Source organism: Callorhinus ursinus, unplaced genomic scaffold, assembly GCF_003265705.2.
Source record: "Callorhinus ursinus isolate GAN/ISIS: 27379988/994484 unplaced genomic scaffold, GSC_fseal_2.0 scaffold10, whole genome shotgun sequence".
Taxonomy (NCBI): domain Eukaryota; kingdom Metazoa; phylum Chordata; class Mammalia; order Carnivora; family Otariidae; genus Callorhinus; species Callorhinus ursinus.
The window spans coordinates 7,653,249-7,672,055 of NW_027397072.1; the positions used below are offsets into that span (position 1 = coordinate 7,653,249).

The 18,807-nt window shown below is 44.3% G+C and overlaps 1 protein-coding gene and 1 long non-coding RNA gene across 6 annotated transcripts in view; one reads left to right on the plus strand and one right to left on the minus strand.

The window, feature by feature from the left end:
* Positions 1–1,339: 1,339 nt before the first annotated feature.
* LOC141373546 (uncharacterized) lies at positions 1,340–17,546 on the minus strand. 3 transcript variants are annotated; one of them, XR_012379619.1, is made up of 3 exons: positions 17,378–17,546; positions 13,005–13,126; positions 1,340–2,396 (listed from the first exon to the last, which is right to left on the minus strand). It is a non-coding gene; the product is annotated as an uncharacterized lncRNA (long non-coding RNA). The 3 variants fall into 3 exon arrangements; XR_012379620.1 differs by having other exon boundaries at positions 1,340–2,624; XR_012379621.1 differs by having other exon boundaries at positions 13,005–13,143.
* Positions 17,547–17,569: 23 nt separating this feature from the next.
* Positions 17,570–18,807, plus strand: part of TAF1B (TATA-box binding protein associated factor, RNA polymerase I subunit B) — a 66,921-nt gene continuing 65,683 nt past the window's right edge. For all 3 annotated transcript variants that reach the window (XM_025867725.2, XM_073896983.1, XM_073896981.1), the window contains exon 1: positions 17,570–17,621. In XM_025867725.2, coding sequence (XP_025723510.1) covers positions 17,604–17,621 — 18 coding nt within the window. In that variant the 5' untranslated portion in view covers positions 17,570–17,603. The remainder of the gene's footprint in view (positions 17,622–18,807) is intronic.

Below are 18,807 nucleotides of genomic sequence, written 5' to 3' on the forward strand. Positions count from 1 at the left end.
TTCACAAGGTATAAATAACTCTCACAACTCAATAGCGAGACAAGATAATTAAAATTAGGCAAAAGATTTGAGTGGACATTTTATTTTAAAAATATAGATGCCAAATAAGCACATGAAAAGATGTTCAACATCATTAGTCATTAGGGAAGTGTAAATTTAAACCAAAAGGAGATACTACTACATACCCATTGAAGTGGATAAAGCTTAAAAGATTGATAATGCCAAGGTTTGGCTACAATGTGAAGCAACAGTTTACATTTACTTACCAAGTTAAACATTCACTTACCATATGACTCAGAAATTCCACTCTCGGGTATTTTTCAAGTGAAATGAAAACATTATGTCCACACAAAGATTTATACATGAAGACTCGTAACAGTTTTGTTTGGAGTAGCCCCAAACTGGAAGCAATCCAAAAGTCTATCAGTTGATAAGTAGATAAAGAAAAATCTATACCTTAATGGAATACTGCTTAGCAATTAATAGGTATGAACTGATATACCCAATACCATGGATGAATCACAAAAGCATTACTAAGTGAAAAAAGCCAGATCCAAAATGAATACACACTGTACGTGTTTTTTTTTTAAAGATTTTTATTTATTTATTTGAGCGGGAAAGTGAGCAATTGGGGGTGGAGGAGAAGAGGGAGAGGGACAAGCAGACTCTGCACTAAGCACAGAGCTTGATGCAGGGCTCAGTCCCATGACCCTGAGATCATGACCTGAGCTGAAACCAAGAGTCAGATGCTTAACCAACTGAGCCACCCAGGCGCCCCTACACACTGTATGTATTTATATGAAGTTCTAGAAAAGTTCTAGAAAAGGCAAGTCTAGGGGTGCTGGGTGGCTGAGTTGGTTAAGTGTCTGCCTTCAGTTCAGGTCATGATCCCAGGGGACCTGGGATGGAACCCTGTGTCCTCAGGCTCCTCCTCAGCGAGGAAGTCTGCTTCTCCCTCTCCTTCTGCCTCCTCCTGCCCCTCACTCATGCTCTCTCTCAATCTTTGTCTCTCTCTCAAATAAATAAATAAAATCTTAAAAAAAAAAAAAAGAAAAGGCAAGTCTATGGTGATGATAGCAGATCAGTGTTTGCTAGGGGTTTGGGGCTTAGAGATAGGAACTGACAGCAATGTTCTTTTTTTTTTTTAAAGATTTTATTTATTTATTAGAGAGAGAGAATGAGAGATAGAGAGTATGAGAGGGAAGAGGGTCAGAGGGAGAAGCAGACTCCCCGCCGAGCAGGGAGCCCGATGTGGGACTCGATCCCGGGACTCCAGGATCATGACCTGAGCCGAAGGCAGTCGCTTAACCAACTGAGCCACCCAGGCGCCCCTGACTGCAATGTTCTAAATCATATTTTTTGGTAGTAGATATATATGCCAAAACTCATCATGTACACTTAAAATTGTGAATTTTATTGTAAATAAATTATACTTCTACTGGCATTTGGGTTCATCTTTATTCACTTTTTTTTGTCATTTGTCATTCTTCTAGCCACTTAGCTTCACATGTAATGGTTCAGAATTGCAGTGTCTTCTAACATCAAGGATAGAGTTTGTATTTCTGTTTATTTTCTTCGTTGTTTTGAGGTAATTTTTGAGAGAAAAAGAAGTAGGAATGTCTTCTCCTCACCTTCTTAAACTTGGAAGTCTTATAGATGGTATTTAAAACCATGGGACTGGAGCATGGAGCACTGGGTGTTATGAACAAACAATGAATCATGGAACACTACACCAAAACAAATTATGTAATATATGGCGATTAACATAACAATAAAAAAATTTTAAAAAAACCATGGGACTGGAGCTATCCATATTTAATGCATTATTTTACATTTTGAGATACTATACTGAGTTCCTACAATGATAAATAAGGACTGAGTCTCCTATACCTCCCTACTTCCCATTCCCTACCCCCCAACATAGTTACAAAACAATGTTACATCGATAGTCAGTATATATACTTGCTCATGACTGCACAAATGGCATTTACTAGAGAACCACATTAACACTATGTTCATACCAAATTTCTTATCCAGTCCTTCACTTTTACTGGAGTTACCCATTTCCTCCTTTTCTTCCCATGTGCCTGATTTTCTATGCATCATTAATTTTTCCTCATGTTCTAACAAAGTCTACTTCAATTCTATCAATGTTTTCCATAATCTCCAATATGTCATATGCATCTTACTCTCGGAGACCTTCCTTTCAGAGCCTTCCTTCCATGTTCTTCAATTTAGACTGGACATTATACAGATGTCGTCTGGAAATTTCCATTCACCATCATCATAGGGACTCACATTGCCTCTTACGCTGTAGATCCCTTGCTTCCTCCATTCTGTGGGTTCCCACCTTGGTTTACTCCCTTCTTTATTGGATCATCACCTCTAGTAGTCCACTAAACATACAAGGAAAGGGTACAAGGGAAGGAAATGATATTAGTTCTTGCATGCCTGAAATATTTTACCCTTACCTGATGGATGGTTTGGCTGAATACAGAGGTGTAGGGTGCAGATCAGGACACTGAAGTCATCAGTCTCTTGTCCACTACAGTCCAGTGCGGAGAGGTCAATGGATTCTGATTTTCTTTTCCTCCCTAGAAGTTTACAGCATCTTCTCTGTATCCCTGGTATTTGAAAAGTTCACAGTGATGGACCTGACTCTGGGACTTTTTCATTCCTTATGCTAGCCCTTTTGAGTTGGAAACATAGGTTTTAGTTCTGAGAAATTTCCTTATATTATTTCCTTGATAATTTTTTCCCCTTGGCTCTCTATCTGGCATTTCTAGCAGATGGCTTTCAATCCTGTAGACTTCTTTTCTTGCTTTATCTTTTCTCTGCTATTTTCCATCTTTTTCATCTTTTTGCTCTGGAATGTTCTCTGAATTTATTTTTTATATTTAGTTTTTATTTTGAAGCTGTCTGATTTCTCCCAATTCTTTTTTCCACTTGTTTTCTGCCTTTCAAGTTAGAAGCCTTTTCCCATGTCCGGAGGTGCTTGGCCATCAGCTCTCAGGAGCCTAGAAAGCTCTTTGCACATAAGCCAGATGTGGGCCCTAGGGCTTCCGCCTAATAGGACAGAGTTCAAACCCACTATGAAGAATCCCAAATGGTCGTTTCTGGAATTTACACCAGAGAAGACTCTCATTTCCTGCCTGGGGAGATGTAAAACTTGCTACCGACATTCTGGAAAGGAATTTAAGAGCAGTATTCAGATTTTCACTCAATTCTCCAGTTCCCAGACTGTGCTTCCTCCTGCCCCACCTGCCCACTCTCCAATTCCTCTTCAATTGCCATCACCTCCTCCTTCCATTTCCTTGGTCCTTGTGGACTTGACGCTTTTATGTGATTGTTATTTTGCTGGAAATAGGAAATAATGCATTATTCAGCCTGCCCTGTGTTGTTTCAGTAATAAGGAGACTGAGATTCAGAGAGGGGTTGCCTTCTTTGTGGGACCCCATGATTCCCCAAGTCACTGCTTCTGTCTGGATCTCAACTTCCTCAGCCATAAAATGGAAGAATTGTTCTAGATGAATTTCAGAAACTTTATATCCTGGAATTGTATGTTTCAAGAGATCAGAACCTGATCTCCATGGCCATTTTTTAAAAAGATTTATTTATTCATTTTTAGAGACAAGAGTGTGTGCATAAGTGGGGGGAGGGGCTGAGGGAGAAAGAGAGAGGGGCAGCAGACTCCCTGCTGAGCAGGGAGCCCAACTCGGGGCTCGATCTCAGGACCCTGAGGTCATGACCTGAACTGAAACCAAGAGTCAGAAGCTTAACGGACTGAGCCACCCAGATGTCCCTCCGTAACTATTTAATTTGTCCTATTTTTGGTGCTTTCATGATGTCCCACCAATCCCCTTCTTTTTGGGGGGTTGGGAAGGGGTAGAGGGAGAGAGAGGATCTTAAGCAGGCTCCACAGCCAGTGTGGGGCCCAGACATGGTGCTTGATCTCACAACCCTGAGATCATGACCTGAGCCAAAATCAGGACTCTGACACTGAACCCACTGAGCTACCCAGGAGCCCCCTCCATCCAACCCCCTTCTAAGATTTCTTCTCCCCTTCTCCCAAATCAAGGGCTACAGGTAAAGGCTGGCTTCGTGGGTGTGGAGCCTATACAGTCACACAGGACCCTATACTCAGAAAGGTCCTGAGCTTTAATAGTCTGCTGCTCTGGCCTGAAAATTTTTATTAATTTTTGAACCAGGGGTGCCACTTGCATTTTGTGCAGGGCCCCATGAGTTATGTAGGTAGTCCTGGCCACAGGATGGTCACCAGCCAGGACTCCTCTTTCAAGGATTTTATAGCCCGTAGCCGGAGCTACAAGTCCTGTGGCTCTGCTGAGTCTGCTTCCTGAAAGGGAGGGAGGAGCATGGAGAGGAGCACCTCCCGACTAGAAATGGAGAAACCAGCCCCCAACAGGTTCTGCAACTTGCCTGAGATCTTATCACTCAAGAGTCTGGGAAACTCCTGAGTTATTTAAGGCAAACTCGGGAGTACCTCACACAATCTTAGAAGGTTGTTTTGCTTCTGTTTAATTGGGGCCGTGCCTTCTGGCGGTTGATGTCCTTTATGACAAGGCGATTTTGGATCCAGAGGACTTTATTCATCCATCTGCTCATTCACTAAAGAAACCTTTACGAAGCACTTACTCTGGGAGCAGGGAGAGCGGACTCTTTGGAGCCCTCCTGCCCCCCCCCCCCCCCCCCCTGGCCGCACCACCTGACCTGACCTCCTGAGGCTCAGTTTTTCTTCCTGTTTGATGAGAAGAGAATAATTGCCTCCCAGTTCAATGCTGAGATGACCTGTGTAATGGGCCTGGTGCCGTGCCTGACACACAATGTGCCCAGCAACTACTCATTCCTCCAGCCTTCTTCCCAGCACTAGGCAAACCACAAAAGATTTCAGCTTCAGCTGTGAACAGACCAGGCCACAAGCAGGCCTGGGAACACCCAGAAGGTCCATTCACTGGGAGGGGATGTACTAGAGTCTCTCTTCCCTTCAGCAAAAATGTTTTTTTTTTTTTTTAAATTTTTTTTTATTTATTTGAAGAGAGGGGAGAGGGAGAGAGAGGGAAAATGAGGGGGGGAGGGTTAGGGGGAGAAGCAGACTCCCCGCTGAGTGGGGAGCCCGATGCGGGACTCGATCCCGGGACTCCAGGATCATGACCTGAGCCAAAGGCAGTCGCTTAACCAACTGAGCCACCCAGGCGCCCCTTCAGCAGAAATGTTGATGGGAGCCCAAGGACGAAGTCTCATGCATCTGAGAAGTGTCCGGATGGTGTTTGCTTTCAGGAACATCCCTGTGCTTTGTGATTAACATTTAATAGGTTCCAAGAAAGCTTTGAAGTTAATAATATGTCTCCCCTCCCTTTCAACCTATGATGATCTTTCAACCGATGATCTTCAAGTGATACACTTAACGTCTGTAATGAAATTTGGAGGCTCTGGCAAGGAGCAAGCCAAAGACTTGCTCTTAATTTTATTGAAAAAAAAAAAACCTTAAAAGTCTACTTATGAAAATTAAGCCCACAGAGAGGCATGGCCCGGGAATGTGTCCTTAGAAATGCCTCTTCCACCGGCTGTGCCTGTTCAGTGAGATAAATGGGGGGAATGCTCTAGTAAATTTAGCCTCATGACAACTTACGGCATTCATTCTCACTTTCCAGTTCACGGAGCTTTGACAAAGCCTTTGAACATCTATCACCTCATTTGTACCTTACAATCTCAGAAGGTGTTTTGTGGAAGTTATTATCCCCACACTGCAGGTGAGAAAACTGGGCCCCGGAGAAGTGACCTGTGCAGGTCACGTAGCTACCCCAAATGTTATCAGGGCCAGGATTCAAATCTACTCTCCTTATTGCAGAGTCTCTGCTCTTTTGCCTCCTTGAAATAGTATTTAGTTATTCCCACACTTAGTAGAACCTCCGTTACTAAACTTTTAGCTGAGGTGTGCTGGGTTCCAAGCCCTGGGATGCTGGCAGCATCAGGAAGTCAGGAGAAGGCAGTGGGACCAGCTCTAATGTGGCCACCAGGGCCCCTGCCTGGCGGAGTGGTGGTCACATTCCTGGAATTCCCATGGCCTGGTCAGGACAGAATAATGCAGCCCCTCAGGCTCATCAGGGGCCAGATCTGTCCCTCTCACCCACTCAAGGGCTTTGCTTGGACTTTGCCTGTAATCTCCCCTCTTTCTCCTACTAGCCAATATTTCTTTTCCACGAGCACACAAACATGTTGCAACTTCCCTATTTAACCCCACTGTGTCTTCCTACAGGGTTGACCAACTCTTTAATCTTCCTTTCAGCAAAATTCCCATGGGCCTTGTCTTCACTGTCTACTGCTTCCTCCCATTCTGCCTTGAGCCCATGCCAATCAAACTTCCACCCTTCCTACTTGACCGAAATCATCTTGTCCATGACAACTATCTTGCTGGGTCCTGGGCTAAGCTCACCCAACTCTTAATGGCATTTGACATTTTTTTCTTTCTTGAAACACTATTCATGTGGCTCTGGTTACCGCCCTTCACTGGTTCTCTCCTTCTACCATCTTTGCTGGATTGTTCTGTTCTGACTTCTACCTGTTACAATGCCCTCATCTCAGCCCTGGTCCCTTTCCCCTCATCTATGATCTACACTCCCTAGGTGTCTCCATTTAGTCCTGGGCTTTAAATCTCATGTTTATACCACAGCTCCCAAATTCACATCTCCAGCCAGAACACCTCCCCTGAATTCCAGACTCATTTGTGCGACTTCCTATTCAGTATCTCCTCTTGTATTTCTTACAGTCATATCAAACCTAACATCGCCCAAATCTAGATCTCACCCCCTAACCTGCCCATAACCATCCCAGTGAAGGGCTCCACCATGACCTTACCACGCCATCTTCGATTTCTCTCTTTTTCTCACAACTACACCCAGTCCATTGTTGGCTCCACCTTCAAAGTATATCTATTTCTCCTTGCCCACAAAACTAAGTACTGGTCCTCCCAGTGAGTCATTTTCATTCCTTCTTCTCCTCCTTGGTCCATTCCCCACAGAGACCTGAACAATACTTCAAAGTGTAAATTAGACCATGCCGCTCTTGTGTTCAAAATCCTTCAATGACTTCTCAGCACACTTAGAATTAAATTGAAATGCCTAACCATGGCCTCAGAAGGAATATTCAAAACACCCATATTCAATAATATATTCATGTATAAGAGTCTATATAAATGGAAATTTAAAATGTATTCCCTTTTATTCTCTAAATAACCCAAACTAAATCTGTTTATAGAATAAAACTGCGGGGCACCTGGGTAGCTCAGTGGGTTAAGTAATCAACTCTTGATTTCGGCTCAGGTCATGATCTCAGTGTTATGAGATCAAGCCCCGTGTGGGGCTCTGTGCTGGGTGTGGAGTCTAATTGAGATTTTGTCTCTCCCTCTCCCTCTGCCCCTTCCCCACCAACCCTGAAATAAATAAATAAATAAATCTTTTTAAAAAATTTTATTTGAGAGAGAGAGTGAAAGAGAGAGAGCACAAGAGGGGGTATGGTCAGAGGGAGAAGCAGACTCCCCACTAAGCAGGGAGCCCGATGCGGGACTCGATCCTGGGACTCCAGGATCATGACCTGAGCCGAAGGCAGTTGCTTAACCAACTGAGCCACCCAGGCACCCAAATAAATAAATCTTTAAAAAAAGAATAAAACTGCCAACAAAATAAGTTACAACAGAGCATTCACCAAATCAGTCTAATAATTTCTAGGTCATTTGTTCGTTTTCAGAAATTATTGGTGTGATCTTTTGATATAGTCTTACAAATTAAATAATGTCCCTATTGGAGATATGATTTGACAGAGGGAAATGCATGCAACTTTTCCAAAAACTTCCCCAATAAATCAGTAGCCACTAGGTTAACTTGTAGTCTCAAAATTAGAGAATTTCTCTCAATAACAATATTGTTTGTGGTAATGAATTGTCTCTCAGCTGCTATTCAACCAAGAACAATTATATTAAAATATTTTCTGATCCTTACAGTATCATCTGAGGTTCTTCCATATTCAACATCTTATTATTGGCTAAGTCACAAAACCTTTTGTGGAGCCCCATGTCTAATGATGTTGAGCCCGATCCTTCCTGAGAGGCTCAGAGAATGGCTGCCAAAACTGCGCGCTCTACTAGGCTACTCAGTTTTGACTCCTGGCTCAGACGCTTACACAAATTTTAGATAACCTTTGTTTTAGTTTTCTTGTCTGGAAAATGGGGCTCATGGTGAGTTAACAAGTTTAGAATGGTGCCTGGCTCAGAAAATGCTAGATATGCATTAGCTCTCACTTTACTAGGAAAACCCTGTTGTTAATGCCCTTGACTAGAAGGCCTGTGGTGGGTTTTGACAAAGGGATGCCCTTCACTGGAAGTGAAATTGAGTATGAATGGTGAAAAGTGGGAGCTGCACTCTGGAAACCTCGGGCTCTTCCTTCCTTGCAGCCTCCTTCCTGTGGAGGGAGTACTGCTATGCCAACAAAGCCCCAAATGCCTGGCTAGTACTTGTGTGGGCCCCCCACTTGTCTGCTCCCCCAGCCCTCTCTGAGCCAAAACTCCATTAAGGCTATCATCTTTACAGGCTGGCACCGGTTAAGTGGGAAGTACAAGGCAGCCATGGCCTGCTGACTGCCCCCCCCCCATTGATCCATGAGGTCCCCCTTCTCCCTTCCCACTTCCCCTGTGGGGGCCAATGATGGTAGCCAGGAGGTGGGATCTACCGGGGACAGCTGGTATAATGCATGGGACAGACCATGGATGTACTGGCTGGTATCAGTCCTGTGGGGCCAGGGGACCTCCGGGCAGTCAGGGCCCTGCCCAGTGCTCTCACCCTGAGGCCCACAGCTCTACCTCTTACCCATTATCCTGGCCACGCTGGCTTCCTTTTGTTTCTCAAACACACCAAGCCTAGTGCAGCCTCAGGGCCTTTTCACTCTCCCTGGGATACATTTCCCCACATTCCTGCATGGCTCTCACATTCCCATCTTGGCTCTACTGGCCCTTCTTCAGGGAAGTCTTCCTCATGACCCTATACAAATTCTGTTCACTTCACCCCACCCCAGTCACCCTACATACCTACCTGGCTTTAAAGCATGAATGACTCCCTAAAGTTGTATTTTATATTTATCTGTTTTCTATCATTCTGCCATGATATGGCTGAAAGAGCAGATGACAAATACTGCTGCAAATTCTGTTAAGAGATGCAGAAACTGCTGAAAATTTAGAAGAAAACGAGTGTTATATCACAGGTTTGCAATGTGAAGTTTTGCTATCCAGCAGGATAAAATATAGATATTTCTAACAAGTCCCTGCTTGTGGTAGTCACTGGGTTCCATTTCAGTCATGGAACATGGGAAGGACTGCTTCTGAGGGGCCATTCCTGGGAAGATGCATCAGAGAACATATGTTCTCCACAGTAAATCGTATCTTTTATACAAGAGCTACTTGGAGGGGCACCTGGGTGGCTCAGTCGGTTAAGCTCCTGCCTTTGGCTCAGGTCATGATCTCGGGGTCCTGGGATCAAGCCCCGCATCGGACTCTCTGCTCAGCAGGGAGCCTGCTTCTCCTTCTCCCTCCACTGGTTCCCCAGCTTGTGCTCTCTCTCTGTCTCTGTGTCAAATAAATAAATAAATAAATAAATAAATAAATAAATATCTTAAAAAAAAAAAAAGCAGAGACAAACCTGAAAACTGTTTAAAAAAAAAAAAAAGAGCTACTTGGAGATACCATGTCCATGGACTCACTGACTAGACCCACTTTGACTAGAATGACAGAAGAGCTCTGGGATGAGGCTACAGACGACCAGGGAGATTCGCCCGCCGCCTCCTTCCCCAGCAGCGAATGGCAGCGGAGGCTACAGGCAGAGGGGCACGCGTGACTGTGGAATGCCCTGGATGCAGCTGATTTTATAAACACGGGGCCTTTCAGATGTCATGGGATCCTTACCGTAACCTGTAATGAGCCGAATACCCATAAACATCTTTTGTTCCACATAGAAGGCTGTTGTCTATCTCGTGGCAAAATACTTAAAAGACCTGTCAGACTTACAGATGAGTTATCTTTTTTCTCGTGAAACAAAAAGGCAAGTATTCCTGCAATGACAAGTGGTTGTCAGTAGTACTGCCTGGCAGGTCTTTTTGAAATTGTGAATATACTTAATTTGTCCCTTCGGGGTAAAGGGGCTGTTTCAACAAAGTGAGCAGTTGAATGGCTGGGTGTGTTGACTGGCCTTATCTTCGGATTTACGATCTCAGATGTCCAGGGGGGCCCTAAAGGTGCCTGACAATTTAGTAGATTTCTGATTTTTCTGATTTAACTCTCCCATTCCCCAGAGGTATTACACCTCTGACCTCTCCTTGGACCTCGAGCAACCCTCCTGACTCTCACACTCAGCTCATGACCTCCTTCCCATTTCACCAGAAGCAGTCAGAAGAGCCCTTTCCTCACGTCCCCACCAGGCCTGTACCACAGCTGTGGTACCGTCCTGTCACAGCTGAATTGTCTATGCTCCGGCCAATCCCTCTGCCTGAGCTGCGGACCCATCCCTTCCCAGCTCACTGATAGCCCCTAAAATCATTCCCTGTCTTCCCAAATCTGAAACAAGCAAGCAAAGAAATAAAACCAGACAAACAAAAGTCTGCCTTGACTTTACGTTGTCTCCCAGCGATGGCACCCCTGCTTCTGTCTACGATGAAATCCCTCACAAGAGTGGTCTACACTCTTCTTCTGCCCTTCATCCCAAACACGGAAACCACATTTGTCAAGGGCAGTGATGACCCCATGTCCAAATCTGATGCTCACATCCTGGTCTTCATCTTGCAATTCTCAGGAACTTTTGAGGAAGCTGATGGCCCCACCTTTTGGACACACTTTCTTTGCTTGGCTTCCAGGATACCACATTCTCCTGGTTCTCTTCTGCTTCTTGGGCATTCATTCTCAGCTTCCTTCTTGCTCCCTACTTAAATATGTTGGAGTGGCCGGGTCTCGGTCCTTGGACTTTTCTATCCACACATCCTTGATGATTTTATGCAGCCCCTGATTCGCAGATTCCTACTTCCAGTCGTTAGCTTTCCACCAAACATCAAACTCACCTACTCAACAGCATGGTCAACGTCCCCACTTGGATACTGAGTAGGCATTGCTAACTTTTAAACATCCCAGCAAACTCTTGATTCTTTCCTCCACTCTATCATAAGCCCACACGTGTCTCCCTGGTCTCCACAAACGGAAACTGCATTCTCATGCACGTTCAGACCCAGAACTTTGCAGTAACCTTCACTGTCTTCTCTCTCACCCCCCACATCCGATCCATCAGGAAGACTGTGACTTTGAAATCTGTCCAGAGGTTGACTGTTTCTCCTCAGTGTCTACACCCTCGCTCTGCCCTCAGCCCACATGTAGGCCACTTCAGTGGCCTCCTAAGTGATCTCCCTGCTCTCCCGTGCTCCCTACATCCCCTATTCCTTCCTGATCCCCCCTACTTTCCACTGTCCCCAGAGGGACCCTTCTAAAATATGAGTCAGCTGCTGTCACTCTTCTGCCTTCCATCTCACTGAGAATAAAACCTGATGTCCTTCCTATTATCCCCAAGACCTTATCCCTCATCTGGCCTGGCTGCCTCTCTGACCTCATGGCCTCTATCACACACCTCCTTGCTTTCTCAGGGCCACTTCACTGTCTCAAGGTCTTTGCACCTGCAGTGCTGATCCCCCACCTATTTGCATGGCTCAGTCCCCTGCTTCTTTTAAATCTCCTCTCAAATATCACTTTTATTTGAGAAGCCTTCCCAGACCACTCTGTCTAAAACAGCAACTCCCAGCATGCCTGTGTGGCTCAGTTGGTTGGGTGTCTGACTCTTGATTTCAGCTCAGGTCATGATCTCGGGGTCCTAGGATCGAGCCCCGTGTCAGCCTCCGCACTCAGCAGGGAGTCTGCTTGGGGATTTCTCTCCCTCTCCCTCTGAACCTCCCCTCCCTCTAAAATAAATAAATAAATCTTAAAATAAAATAAAATAGCAACTCCCACCTCCAACCTTTCCTCCCGTCTATTCTATTTTCATATTCTGCCTTCTTTTTCCTCATGGAAGTTTTTTGCCACCTGACATATTTTATAATGACTTAATTATGCATTCATTATGTGACTCTACCAGCTAGAATGTAAGCTTCATGAGGTAGAGATTGTTTTTGTTCGTTGCTTTATTCCCTGTCCCTAAAACAGTGTCTGGCACCTGCTAGGCACTCCTTTGTGTAAGGAATGAAAAAGTAATCACTTTTTTGGAAGACATATGTGCTATGGAGGCTACATTTGGAGAAAGAATGTTTACAAACGTTTCCATTGGTATGAAAGTACTTGGTCTTCTTTATCTTTGTGAGGTATCTTTTTCTGCTATGATCACCATAAAAAGGAGTATTAAAGTAAACTAAATTTAGGACAAGAACTACAGATCTCTGTATCACATAGTGTTAAGACAAGATTAATTACAATAGTACTAATATTTTCATTGGAACGGAGGTTATTTAATTAATAATTTATATTTTTAGCTTATTTTGATATTTATGAGTGTCCTATAATATACATCATTAGAACAGTCCTGCGTGTGTATAATTTATACAAAAATACGTATCTATATAATGGGGATATATGTTCAAAATTCTTTTCTGAGAGTGTACTATCTAGAGGAAGAGGCATTTGGATAGGATTAGCTCTGGGGACATATTTTAGGGTTTTGTTACATAACATTCTACTCCGATAACCAATTTCTGTGGCTTACCTATTACTTTGTAACAAACTACTATTATAATAACAAGGTATGTCAGAATTTAGTGTGGCTTAGAAAAAATAACCATTTTGTTGACTTGGAATTCTGTCAGTCATGAATTTGGGCAGGACTTGGCTGGGTGGTTTTCTGTCCTACCCGGCATGGGGCGAGGGCTGCGTGTAGCTAGTGACCGGGCTAGGCTGGGAGATCCAAGAAGGTTTCACTCACGTGTCTGACACCTCAGTCCTCTGTGTCGCCTCGCTCGTACACATGGCGTGCTTGGGCTTCCTCACAGCATGGCCGTCTCAAGGGAGTTGGACTTCTTGCCGCTGGCTTTCAGGACAGCACATCTGAGGAAAAGCAAAAGCTGCAAAGACACTGCTTAGAAGTTATATAACACCACTGACTCAGAATTCTGTTGCTGAAAGCTGGCCACAAGACCATGGCCGATTCAAGGGGCAGGGAGATGGACAGCATCTTTCAACGGGAAGAGTGGCAAAGAACATAAGTCTACTTTAAATCCACCACAGGCTTCTTTTGCACATCATGATTTTGTGAGATTCATCTATGTTGTTGCCTATACTAAGTATTCATTCTTTCTCATTACTGTATAGGATTCCATGGTATGACTATCACAACTTGCTATTGATTCTCCCATTGATGGACTTTTGGTTGGTTGTAATTTGGGGCCGTTATAAAGAAAGTTTAATGAAAATATTTGTACATATCTTTTGGCGAACATATGTACTAATTTCTCTTGGGCATATATCTAAGGGTAGAATTGCTGAGTCATAATTAGCCTACAGTTAGCATTACTTCCAATTTTCCAAAATATTTCTGCCAATTTTCACTCCCATCAGCAATGTAGAAGAGACTGAGTGTATCCATGTTTTTGCCAAACCTTCGTATCTTTTTAACTTTAGCCATCCCAGTGGATGTGTTGTAGCATCTCACTGTGGGTTTAATTTGCATTTTTCTGATGAGTCATGATGTTGAGCAGCTTTTCATGTATTCATTGGTCTTTTAACTATCCTCTTTTGTGAAATAGTTGTTAAAGTCTTTTGCCTACTTTTTAATTTTTTTTTATTGATTTGTAGTGGATATAAATACCTTGTAAATACCTTTTCTCAGTCTGTGGGTTGCCTTAACAATTTTGATGAACTAAAGTTCTTAATTTTAATGAAGTCCAATGTAACAATCTTTTCTTTCATGAATAGTGCTTTTAGGATTGTGCTCCTCAGGAAATCTGTCCTATCTCAATTCAGAAAGATATTTTCTGATTTTTTTTCTGCTTTACTTACTATATGTGGGATTGTGATCTGTTTCAAATTAATTTTTTATATGGTGTGATGTAGGGGTCAATATTTTTTTCATATGAATGTGCAACTGATCCAGAATCATTTATTGAAACACTATACTTTCCCCACTGAATTTTAGTAGCACCTTTGTTGTAAATCAGTTTATCTTACATGTTTTTGGCTCAGTTTTTGGACTTTCTATTCTGTTCCATTGATCTTTTGGTCCATTCTTGCACTACTGTTTGACTTATATATTTTCTAATGTTAAACCAACTTTAGATTTCTAGAATAAACCCAACTTGGTTTTGATTTATTAACCTATTTATATACATTGCTCAATATAACAAAGGACATGCGTTCAATTTGCTGATATTTTGTTTGGAATTTTTACATCTGTTTCTGAGACAGAACGGACTTTAATTTTTACTTTTCTTCATATATCCTTGCCACGATTTGATGTCAAGGTTATGCTAGCCTCATAAGATGTGCTGGTAAATGCACTCACTTTTCCCATTATTTAGAAGTCTGTGTACAGGGCGCCTGGGTGGCTCAGTCGTTGGGTGCCTGCCTTGGGCTCAGATCATGATCCCAGGGTCCTGGGATCAAGTCCTCCATTGGGCTCCCTGCTCAGCAGGAGCCTGCTTCTCCCTCCCCCGGTCCCCCTGCTTGTGTGCCCTCTCTTGCTATCTCTCTCGTCAAAAAATAAATAAAATCTTAAAAAAAAATGTGTACGATGTGTACTATTTCTTTCTGAAACATTTGGTAGAATTTACCATCTTTAACTCATATGAAATTGGGGTTTTCTTAGTGAGGTTTTTTTATACATAGAATCTATTTCTTAAATAAATATAGAATTGTTCAGATTTTCTATTTCTTCTATATACCTTTCAGTAACTTGTATTTTTCTAGGAATTTGTCCATCTCATCAAAATTTCAAATTTATTGGCCTAGAGTTACTGGCTCTATTACAGAATTGAGAAATGGTTAGTGTTGGCTTCTGTGTCTGTCACTTATGTGGAAACTTGGGTATAGTAGCTGCTTGTGCATAAAAGCGGAGCTGGGGTCCTTGCTAGGATTTAAGTCCACCCTTATTAGGCTAGAAGGGCTAAACATATCTCTTTCTGATATACACATTCTTTAGATATGTTAATATGTTCAATCAAGGTGTTCAATAAAATATTGGCCCAGACTGCTCAACTCCTCAGTTCCTTTAAAGGTTTATTATCTCTGTTCTAATTTTATTTCCCTGTTTCCTCTTCTTGGGGTTACCTCAATGTTGCTCCACCATACCACCTCTATGTAGCTCAACTGTTTTCCAGAAATTTACCCACAGGGTGCCTGGGTGGCTCAGATGGTTAAGCGTCTGCTTTACCTCAGGTTGTGATCTCTGGGTCCTGGAGCCCCCTGCTCAGTGGGGGGGGTCTGCTTCTCCCTCTCCCTCTGCCCTCCCCCGCTCATGCTCTCTCTCTCTCTTTCTCAAATGGATAAATGAAATTTAAAAAAAGAAAGAAATATACCTCAAGCTCACCTGCAGCATAAGGCAGAATACAGCTCACTGAGCACTTCCGCCACTGATCATTTCCATTAGACGAAAAAAAAAATCTGTGCCAATCTGATAAGCAAAAATGACACCTGAGCCAGAGATTTAAGACCTGCATATTAAAGCTTCTCTGTTAAACCCCTCCTCTAAGGGTTTTAACAGAGAAGTCTTATAGTCTAAGAAAACATTTTCTTCCAAAGGGCTGACTTTGCTCAAAACACTCAATTTTCTCTGAAAGAATGGCTGGAAAAATCTGTGACTCATTTCTGTGTCACCACATGTCCAAAGTCTCAAATCAAGGTCTGTCAACTGTTTCAACTCTTTTGCATATACATGAAAATCTTACAAAGTCATTCATCTCTTCAACAAATATTGATTGATCACATCCTGTGAGCTAAGAACTGTTCCAGGCCCTGGATATATAGCAAGAAACAAAAAGACAAAGACAAACTTTCCTGATCTTGTATTTTAGTTCAGTACATTAACTCCTCAGTTGCACATTCAGTACCACCCCTTCCTGTTCTAATATTTCAACATTTGAAATCAGGGCTGATCTAGAAAATAAAAGGGTTATGATCAAGCTTTTCTTGGGACAGTCCTTAATGCAGTAAAGATAAGGGAAAGTTTTTCAGAAAGAGTCTGAAGTTGCACAGAGCCAAGCCTGGCAAATGACGGGGGCGACACAAATGGACAGAACGTTTGTCTAGTGCCATGATAAAATAATGAGACTGCTCCACTGGACTGGGGGTCTCTTGAAGGCTGGGACTCTTTATCTCTCATTTCCCAACTGCTGGCACAGTGCCTGGCATACAGTGGGTGTTTAATAATTTTGTGACATAAATGAATTGACAAGTAAATAAGGAGTAAGTGAATAGAGAGCCAGTCGTTCTCTATTCTCATCTAGTCCATGACTTTAAATACCATCTAGACAGAGAGAACTCCCAAGTGTGTTATCTCCAGTCCAGAATTCACTTGAGAACGCTAGACTCCAATATCAAATTGTCTTCTCATCCTACCTGGAGGTCTTACCAGCATGTCTAACAGGTCCAAAGTCAAACTCTTAGTTCCTCCTCTACCCGACTCCCAAACGGTTCCACCCACAGCCTGCCCCACTCAGTGATAACTTCACCCTTCCAGAGCTCAGGTCAAAAATCTTGGAAGTCACCCTTGACTCTTTTCTTTCTCCTACCGCCCACTTCCTGTCCATCAAGTTATCCTTACGGCTCTACCTTCACGATCTGTATTTCTAGAACCTCTGTATTTCTCACTGTCTCTAGTGCTTTTACCTGGTTCAACTTACCACTGGATCTTGTCTGGATTATTTTCCTAGTCTCCTGACTTGTCTCCTGCCCTCGCCCCCCTCAGTCTCTTCTCCCCACAAGGGTCAGACTGGTCTGCCAAACCTAAGTCAGGTCGTGTAACTCACCCAATAGCTTCCAAGTAAAATCCTCACCTAATACTAGTAGTATCTGATTCTTACAGAGGAGGAAACTGAGGCACAGGGAGCAGAATGCCCCCGGCTCTACCTCAACAGCCGTGTTCTTTCCTCCAGAACCCCATGCCTCTCCCGTGCCAGTGAAAGCCAGAACGGAGCGGACCCGGGAGCGCCCGCGTCCACGCTGGGGAGGGTGGGCCGCCCCCGCCCCCGCCCCCGCCCCCCCGGCAGCATGCAGGGGGAAGACGGTCCCGCATCGAGCCGAGCCGGACCGAATCAGCTCAGCAGTAGGGGCGCCCAGTTTCTTCCCGAGCTCGGCTCCAGTTACCTCGACTGGGGAAGGAATGAAGTCTGGGAGGGGGCTGCAGGGGGTGCGGAGCTTCCCTCCCGTAGCGAGCGGAGACGAACTCGCGGCTCCAGGCGCCCGGAATCCAAAGCCGCGGTCTCGGTTTCCGCCCGGTCGGCTCCTCCGGCGCTCCCGGAAGCTGCCCTCGCTGCCCGGGTGACGGGCCGGCGGGGGGGGGGGCGGCGGCGGCAGCAGCGAGGGCGCCGTTATGGACCTGGAGGAGGCGGTGAGGGAGCCGGGCGCCCTGCGGGCCCCGCGGCGGGACGGGAGGGGAGTGAGGCCGAGCGCAGGGGCCGGAGGACGCCGACTGGCTGTGGGGGCGCCACTGGCCGGAGGAGGGCGGGCAGAAGGCTGCGGGGCGGGGAAAGGGATGGGGCTGGCGGGCCGGGTGCGCGAGCATTTTGGGGAGAGAGACTGGAGTTTCTGGCTGGGCGAGGTTGTGGGTGAAGGGAGGGCGGGGCGTTAGTCCATGTCGGTGTGTTTCAGGAGGGGGATGGAGTTGTGGGTTTTATGGGCTGGCCACCCACATGGCCCATCCCCTCTCGGCCGGGCCACCCACAAGTTCCCTTTGATGCCAGGGTGGGCGTGGGAGGGCCGGGGTTGGAGCCCGCTGGCTCCTGAGTACCCACCCCGCATCCCCGCCCGTCTCACTGGGGATCCAAATTAGGGTTTGGGCCACTCCAGGGTAATGCTAGTTATCAGTACGGGGTCATTGCAAACTTTACCGACTTGTTGAAAATACGGCGTTCATTTTTGACATACTACATAAAATGCTGCATTCTTTGGCCGTATTAAAGGAATATTGGGCGATTAGATCAACGATAAGGTCGAAGACCAGAGAGTTCGGGACCAGTAGTTTAGTGCCCATCAATGTACGGTGATAGAAGGCCTTGCTCATTATAGATGCTCAATAAATGTCTATCGAATGATGGATGGCTAACGTCTGTACATGCTAAGTTAATGAAATTAATAATTATATCTCACCATTAACCTGCATTTGCTGTGAGTAGGGATGTCTGTTTTGCCCACCACTGAATCCCCGGCACCTAGTTAAGTGCCTCATGCATACATAGGTAATTCTCCTTATATTGCTGAATGAATAAATCGAAACTTGGAACAGCCCCCATAAAAATCTGATTCTTTTGTGGTATGTGTTTTTAGTGTCATTGAGAAAGTTCCACATGGTATGCAATTTTTATTTTTAAAGTCTTTACTTAAATCTTGTCCTCTTTTTTTCCTCAGGGCACTTCCCGGGAGTCTTATTAACTCAACCATTTTTTTCCATTTTACCCCTACCACCTTTTCAACTTTTTTTTCCCCCTCAAACACAGCGTATTTTAGAAACTTTTTTAATCATTTAATTCCATTTCCAACTATTCAGAAGACTGAACTGTTCTTCTCTTTGTGTATAG